Raw genomic sequence first — 8,223 nt, 5'->3', positions numbered from 1 at the left:
TTAAAAACTCGGGAAAAAACTCCCCTTTATATATATATGCTAGATGAAGCTCGTGCGATGCACATTGTGTTTGAATTTTTTAAAATATATTTATTTATTTTTTTATGTGCTAAAATTTGTTACATATTTAGATAAAATTCCTAATCTCAAAAGATAATATTTTATATTTAATTAGTTTAAACTTAAAAATCTCATTTGCCAATTTTGCTTACGTAGCATTTGAATTATTTAATTCTACAAGAAAATAATAATCTCTTATTTGATTGGCTACAACTAAAATTTATTATCTTAAATGGTGCGCTAAGAAAATTAAATCCTACATAGCTCTCTAAAAACTCGGGAAAAAACTCCACTTTATATATATATATATATATATATATATATATATATATATATATATATATATATATTAGATTTGTTTTACACTTTTACCTTTTATCATACATCATATTCATCAATTGGTCTTGTATGGACTCGGTCTACAATAAATTATTGTAGACCCAAAATTTGACACTTTCAAATAATATAATCACATTCTGGATGATATAATCACTTTTTTAGATGATATAATTATCTTTTTGTGAGTCATTTTGAATTATATAATCTCATATTAAACCATTTAATGAGATTATATAATTATCTTTAGGATGATAAAATTTAAAAATCATCTTTTTTTAATGATGTAACTTCCTATTTGATACTTTTTATAATGATAAATTCACTTTTTGAGTGATACATTTACATAACAATTTCAGGATGATATAATCACTTTTGTACTAATATAATCACATTTCGTATGATATAATCACATTCGTATGGTATACTAGAAGGTTGGGTCTACAATAAGTTATTGTAGATCGGGTCTATTCTAGTCTTTATAAACATTCATACCCACATAATTGCTTTCTTTACACCCACACAAATTTTATTTTATTTTATAAAAAAATGCCCATACTATCAAATATTGCCATAAAAATAATTTCCGACATATCAAAAATATCTCAGAAACTTTCCAAAAATACAAGAATAATTAGACATCATCAATGTAATCGGATCTTGTCACCTCACAAATCACATGCCATTATTTGACACACTCACATTACATCGAAGGAAGTGCCAAGTGGTTTTCACTCCCGCCATTCCGCCACCTCCTTCGCTCCTCATTCTCTTCATAAGCTCATAATAATAATAACTTCAAAAGTTCATACACAAATATTCAAAAGCAGAAACAAAATCATTAAACAAAAATGCAGTCACAATGTGTTTCTCTCTCCTGCTCTCTTCGTCCTTTTGCTGCCACCAAATCACTCTCCTCTCCTCCTCTCCATCAACTCCCCCTTCTTCGTCCGTCGTCCTCCGTCACCTTTAATCCTCTCAGGTAATTTCCCGACTCGTTAAAAGGACAATGATATAGACGGGATTTAAAGTTACCACTTCTGACACTTTACTACTCCCTCCGTCTCTAAAAGTTATTTCAATTTTCGTGATTAACTTTTACTGACGGAGGAAGTAACTATTTGAAATTTATTATTTTATAATAATAATTTTTTTATAATTAATGATTATAATGATAATAATTTTAAAATGTGTATAGATTATCGGTGAATCAGCAAAGTCTGATGCCGAAGCTAAAGAATCGGCGATCGTCAATGGTGGTTTACAATTCTTATTCTTCGATTGTTTCTCCTCGAAATCTTCCATGGATTTCTGCTGTTTCTACTGCGTAATCTTCTTTTCTCTACTTGATTTAATTCTTTTATTTTGATTTTTCAAGTTTTATTTCTTTTTATAGATGATTATTATTAATATGTTTGAGTTTCGAGGATTGAAATTCAGTAAACAAATTAACAATTTATAGCAAAATTATCATGATTTATACTTTTATAGCATCATTTTAGTGAAATTACAGGTTTTATTTGCTGTAAGAATTAATTCATGAGCAAAGTTTTTGTGAGATGATCAATAATTCAATTTAGGTGATGTATGAATTTCTTATTTTTCTGTATAATAGTTGATGAGCTACCTAGTTAATCACTACTAGCAATTGTAATAGTAAGGCATTGATTACTTTCATGATTTATATATTATAGGCTTCTTAGAGTCAATTAACATGATTTAATTTCGTAGTTTTTGCTGAAATAGGCATCTGCAAGACGCGATTAATCTGGCAAATTTGGTTTGTCGATTTCATATTCGATCTCAAACTAATGTGTTTGGCAATAATTAGCTAAAATGAGTGAGTACTTGAGGCACAGAGCTGGAGAAAATCGGCTTCTAAGAATGAATATTTCTTTCATAAATTGGAGTGCTAAATTTTTTTTTAAGCAATGGCCTGTTTGTTTTTTAGGATTATAATGCAAAACAAAAGATTAGCAATGGTGACGAAACTAATAAAAAACAAGTACTTGTTTGAAGATGGTATGTGAGAATATCAAATTCTTGAGAAAGATGGTATTTGAGAGTATCAAATACTTGGTACTTAGTTATATATGCAAAACCGCAAACCAGCGTACTTCGTAAATGTTAGAGATTGTTTGAGCTTTTGAATCAGGGAGAGTTGGGAATGCAAGTATGAGAATTAACCGGAACTGGGGATAATGTGGGAGGAATATATGTAGTAGAAAGTGGGGGAAAATGTGGATTAAAAACTAGAAAAACAGCAAAGGGGGTTTGTGATAATTTGGAAAGCTGTTCTTGAACATGAAAGTAATTTGGTACTCGTAAATGGTTTCAATATTCATTTAAAAGATAGTATCGAGCTCTACAAATAAAGTAGGTGGTAGGATTTTTGGTGGGCTAGTTCTGGAATCTGGGTTTTATTCCTTAAAAAAAATTAGCTCACTGACCCATGCTTGCCCAGTTTATGATAGGTTATGCACTAAATTAGAATGAGTTGAAATTGAGCATCTCTGGGGAGGCTAGATCAAGGTTGAATGAACCTAATCATCTGAATAAGAATACAAGTACTCTATAACATTCGTAAGAACAAATTGTTTACTATTTAGTGGAAGAGAATGTAGTTCCGAAAGTTGCAGAACAACCTGTCAAATCATTTCATTCCTCACTGTAGTCCATATTCTACCTATTTTACTGCTAGTCATGAATCACTTGATTTTGGTACATAGTACTTGGTTAAGGTTTGATCTTGTGTGTATCCCTGCATAATTTCTCTTACTACTTCACCATTTTACCTACTCCCAATTGCAGAAGTGAATTCAACTTTCCCATCGGATAGAATAAAATAATTACCATGCTGTACTCATAGGAAATGTAAAACTTATTTCTCACAGTAATACAGAGTTTTCTTGTGAGTTCTGATGCTTGTTTCTTATATATCCCCTCAGTTTGATGCATTGAACATGTTTGAAGAGTTCATTTGGTGATTGTCTGAAACATTTCTTTTTACATTTGGCCTATTTATCTGTTTATATATATATATATATATATATATCTTTCCCATGATGAATTCTGTCACAAACATTTAAGTGCTCAGTGTGAACATGTTCTGTTCCAATGGCAGTTAATTTATGTGCTTCCTAATTATAAATATTACATGGTAGATTCAACAGATAGACAACCCATTGTACTTGCAAATTGACATATTGATCATTCCACAAGCTTACTCTTGTGAGGACCATTGAGCCCTGGAGGTCAATTGCAATTTTGGAAGACTTTAGAGACTTTAATTCCAAGCTGCTTTCCAATGTATCAGATTCTTGATTTTATCTTTATGAAGGTTGCTTTTTGTTTGTTTGCTGACTTGCGCTCAGATGTTACTATTCTTTAAAATCCTTCTTATTTTGTACAAATTTATTTGTCTGTCATACATGTTTTCTTCAGTCTCATTTTTCTTCAGTTAAGAGCAAAATTCAATCATTTTTTATTTCATTTGTTAGAGCACAACTCACCTAATCAATCTATACTGTGTGGTCAGAATTCTCATGTTCGTGAAGGGAACTGCAATAAATAGGTCTTTTCTTGTGCCTTTTTTTGCTTTACAAGCACCCGCTAGTGTCATCTCATGGATGCAGTAAGTTCTCGAAATTAGTCTTCTTTGTTTAGTTATTCACGACTTGAACACTTGGTGTTTATTTTTGAGATTTTTTAGAAACAAATTTCTTTGCTTCATGACATTTACAATATAAGAATTGTCTTCAATTTTCAGGGGAGAATATGGTGCTTGGGCAGCTACTCTAGCCCTCCTTGTTCGCCTCTTCTTCTCTCTTCCAGGTGAAGGCTAAAAGCAATGGTTACCTTATTCTCTTCCTCCCCCTTTTTAGGGTTTAAAAAAAATGAAATGCTAATTTTTCTTAGCCCCATAATAGCATTCAATTACAATTAGTAAGCATATGTTAGTAGCATGATGGCATGTGATCTCCCTATCCCTAAATGCTGATATTAAAGTACATTTTAATTTTCCCGTAAAAAAATATTAGTATAAAAAAATTCTGTAAGTTCTTAATGCATCCCCTGGATTTGTTTGTTATCAACATCTGTAACTTGTACCATATCATGCTAAATTAGCTTCCCTATTTGGTCTTTCGATTTGGCTTATGCTACTTATCTCCTCACCCGCTCCCTTTTCCACACCAATCCAACATATGGTATACTTTCTCCATTGTTGAAAGCTTGCATCAATGACTTTTCATGCTTCCCAACATGCAACTTTAACCATTGATATTTTGAATTACTCGTTTTCTATTTATTTTTAAATGTATTAAAAAGTTAATATATACTTTGAGAATAATCCAACATTTTTAACATTTGATAATCATGTCCATGCTTGTTAGTACCTAATTCATGCACTTTGTTTTCTAGGTGAACTGGAACTCCCTTTCATCACATTGGTTTTGGTTATTGTTGCTCCACTTCGAGCATTGAACCTAAGGTATCATAGTCTTTAGTCTTTGATTTTATTTTTATTTTTATGTTTTTTACCTATGATATCTCATTCACAATTTTTGTGATCCTTCTGTTGGCAGGGGGACACAGGCAGGCGCCATTATATCTTTAGTAATTGCAGCCTATTTAGCGTTCCAGCATTTTACAAGAGCTGGAGGTCTGCAGAAATCATTTGAGCAAGGTTCTATTGTTGCAACTTTAGCCGTCGTTTGTATCACCATTGTTCCATGCCTGCTATTAATTTGATTCTGGTGTAGATCAAATTTGTCGACTTGATGCGTATCATTGAAAAAAAAAAAAAAAGTTAATAAAAAGGTAGGTTTTGAGAGTGCATTTCAAAACTTCTGTTGTATATACCAGACTATTGAATTTTGTTGTGACTACTTTTGTTGGTATATCCTATGAAATAAAAGTTCTTTTCTCGCTGTTTTCACATTTTTCATTTGCAAAATATTGACTATTTTTTCCAGTAACCAAGGAAGGTAATTATCCTAATTGTTCATTTGCCTATGCAATCTTTATTTTGTCATTGGAGGATGGATGATACTAAACTGGAGTTGGGACTCATTGGGAGATCCTGTTCTCTGTACTTATGGAGTGATTTGTGGAAGTTGAAGGCTAGAATCCTCAAGTGGATTATCGTTTTGCAATGCAAACAAAACTTATCTAGTGCTGCTCTACCTTGCCTTTTCTTTCTGATAAGTTCTTCCAGAACCCATTATATATGGTATATGGAATCCAAGGGCTCTTTTTGGTACATATATGGAAATTTTGATCAGGACATTTTAATTTTTTTTGGTCCGTTTTAAAGCTTATGTTTACATTACAATCTGTTTTATTATCACGATGAGACACTATGAGTTGCTCTGTGTTGAAGTACTTTTGTGTAAGTTATATTTTGAGCTGCAAGAGTTTGTATCAATTATTAGCTGTAAGATATAGAACATCCTAATAATTATTGCTGGTTGACATTGAATTGTAAATTTCTACTAGTATAATTTACTATAATACTTATGTAAGCCTATAGCGCAACAACTCAGCCTAACAAGAACTGTGTATTATGTGAGGAGTGACGGAGTCTCCTGGCCGGTAGTAAGGAGGACCTGAAAGCTGAAGTTCATTTGTCAAGTAGTGCCTCCTAACAACATCCATGGTGTAGTGAAGCCGGCATGTACTGCTTCTTGCTGGGAAAAAGTGATTGCCTTCTACATCTCTTCATTAATTGTTTGCTAGTAAAATGTACATAAATATGCTTGTTGAGCAAAAGAAGATAATCCACCGCTCAGAAGTTGCGGAAGCCATATTAGGGCTTCCTGTAGGTTCTGGCCCATAAACCGATGCTCCACCGAGAGGTGGTCCTGGAAAATTTCCAAGTGACGGACTTGGTGGACTGAATGATGTTGGTGGTGAATCTATGGATGAAGTTGGGGGAGTTATTGAAGTTGGTGGTGTTGTGCTGTAACAAGAACCCAAATTACAACTCTGCTTCTGCATAAGAAGTTATAATTGAAAACAACAGTTGAATGCTTACCTTGTTGATCCTTTTGATGATGAGTAGTGACAATTTCCAGTACCTGCAATAGGAAGAAGATATGGGATCATTCATTCACAGCATTGATTATCAGATATCGTAAGTTGGAATGCGTATTATTCTTTTCTTTTCTTTCAGGTTCTATTTTGAAACTCTTCTCTAGAAACAAAACTAGTAAGTAATGTACAGATTCTCAAATTATTACTTGTAACCTCAGATGTACACTTACTTGGATCTGTAGAGACAATCTGGGCAGTTCCTCCGAAATCACAGCTGGTTGGAGCTGGGTTTTTCTGATAATAGCTATTGTAAGCATAAGAAGCATGATCTTTTACTGTATCTGGACTAGCACAGCTTCCTCCTGGTTGAATCGCAGAGCAGTCAGCTCCCCCATATCCACATGCATAGTCCAAACCAACTTGTAAAGCCTTTTCTGAAGCACCAGGTTTTGCTACACACCAGGATCCTCCTCCTCCCCCTCCTCCACCTCCAGCACCTCCACCTGCTCCTCCTCCTCCTCCTCCTCCTCCAATCCCTCCACCTGCTCCTCCACCTCCATCTCCTCCGCCTCCAACACCTCCTCCTGCTCCTCCACCTCCATCTCCTCCTCCTGCCCCCCCTCCTCCAACTCCTCCATCTCCTCCTCCGACTCCCCCACCTGCATCTCCTCCTCCTGCTCCTCCTCCTCCAACTCCCCCACCTGCATCTCCTCCCCCTCCTGATGGTGGTGTAGGATTCATTGGTGTGGTTGGCGTGGTAGTTGGGGGTGTTGTTGGCATATTAGGTGGGTTTGTGGCTGGTGTTAGTGGTGGGGTTATAGTGGGAGTGGTTGTCGGGGTGGTGGGAGTCGGATTAAAAGTTGGAACATCTCCTGAATCTCCTGTTGGATTGTCAGGTGGAATGTTTGTCGGATAGGTGTCGCGCATAATTGTTGTTGGATATGTTCCATGCATGATCTTTGTTGGATAAGTGTCATATATCAGGAATCGCTTTGTTACTTCAGCACTTGACCCTGAAAGCGTTCATAAAATTGTAAGTTTTCATCAATTCTCCCTTTGATCCTTTTTAATTTCTCGGTTGAAGCTAGGAACTTGCATACAGTCATCTTAAAGGTCACCTTGAATCATTACTGTTAAGTTATCCTGATCAATTGCACAAGTCTTTACTTCAATGAAAAAAAAAAACCTTGTACAGGTTAGAAAACATATACGTAGTATGTATAATTCTCTTTTCTGCTGGTTCTGTTTCAATATATTTTGGGAAGTGGATACCCTTCTATATGACATTAAAATTAGAATTAATGTCTCCCAAAATTAATTCATTCATTTTCCTAGTACGAATTATCTATTCGTTTTCCTGATATGATTTATCAGAAGATATTCAGTACTACAGTCTATATGAATAACATAACCAATGAGATCAGATTAGTCACCTGATAGAAGTACTAGGAAGAGAATCGGTAAGCAATGGAAACGCACGAAAACCATCTTCTTGTGCTCTCCTGTAATATCCCCAATCTGAATGATAGTTGGCTAACTTGGTTAAGCTTATAAGAATGATGCAACAGCAGCAGGCACGGCAGCAACAGCAGCAGAAGCACGAGCAGCAGAGTCTTACGAAATAATGGAAACCGTAATGATGTTTGTGCAAAGGGGAGTGTGGCATACTCGGCGTCATTTATTATAAGATGTGCAGTGAGAATATTGATGGAATCCAGTGCTTTTCCTAGCTGAAAAAGGGAGAGAAAGGAGAAGAGGAAAGGAATATAAGCAAAACTTGAAAGAGGAGGC

General features: G+C 34.8%; 2 protein-coding genes across 2 annotated transcripts; one reads left to right on the top strand and one right to left on the bottom strand.

The window, feature by feature from the left end:
- The first annotated feature begins 1,215 nt into the window (after nt 1-1,215).
- LOC145611763 (cold-regulated 413 inner membrane protein 2, chloroplastic-like) lies at nt 1,216-5,322 on the top strand. The gene is made up of 6 exons (XM_081667124.1): nt 1,216-1,378; nt 1,595-1,723; nt 3,935-4,030; nt 4,166-4,230; nt 4,819-4,888; nt 4,983-5,322. The coding sequence occupies exons 1-6, from the start codon at nt 1,248-1,250 to the stop codon at nt 5,146-5,148; spliced, it is 657 nt and encodes a 218-aa protein (XP_081523250.1). The 5' UTR covers nt 1,216-1,247; the 3' UTR covers nt 5,149-5,322.
- Nucleotides 5,323-5,778: 456 nt separating this feature from the next.
- LOC145610751 (PLASMODESMATA CALLOSE-BINDING PROTEIN 2-like) lies at nt 5,779-6,987 on the bottom strand (the record flags this gene model as incomplete). Its single annotated transcript, XM_081666050.1, has 3 exons — nt 5,779-6,358; nt 6,434-6,476; nt 6,663-6,987. Coding segments are annotated over 3 exons (606 nt in total), but the record flags the coding sequence as incomplete, so codon positions are not given.
- Between the last annotated feature and the right edge of the window lie 1,236 nt (nt 6,988-8,223).

This window comes from Chenopodium album, chromosome 24 (assembly GCF_948465745.1).
Source record: "Chenopodium album chromosome 24, dcCheAlbu1.1, whole genome shotgun sequence".
NCBI lineage: Eukaryota > Viridiplantae > Streptophyta > Magnoliopsida > Caryophyllales > Amaranthaceae > Chenopodium > Chenopodium album.
Note: the sequence above shows the minus strand (reverse complement) of the source record. Positions and strands in the feature narration are given on the sequence as shown.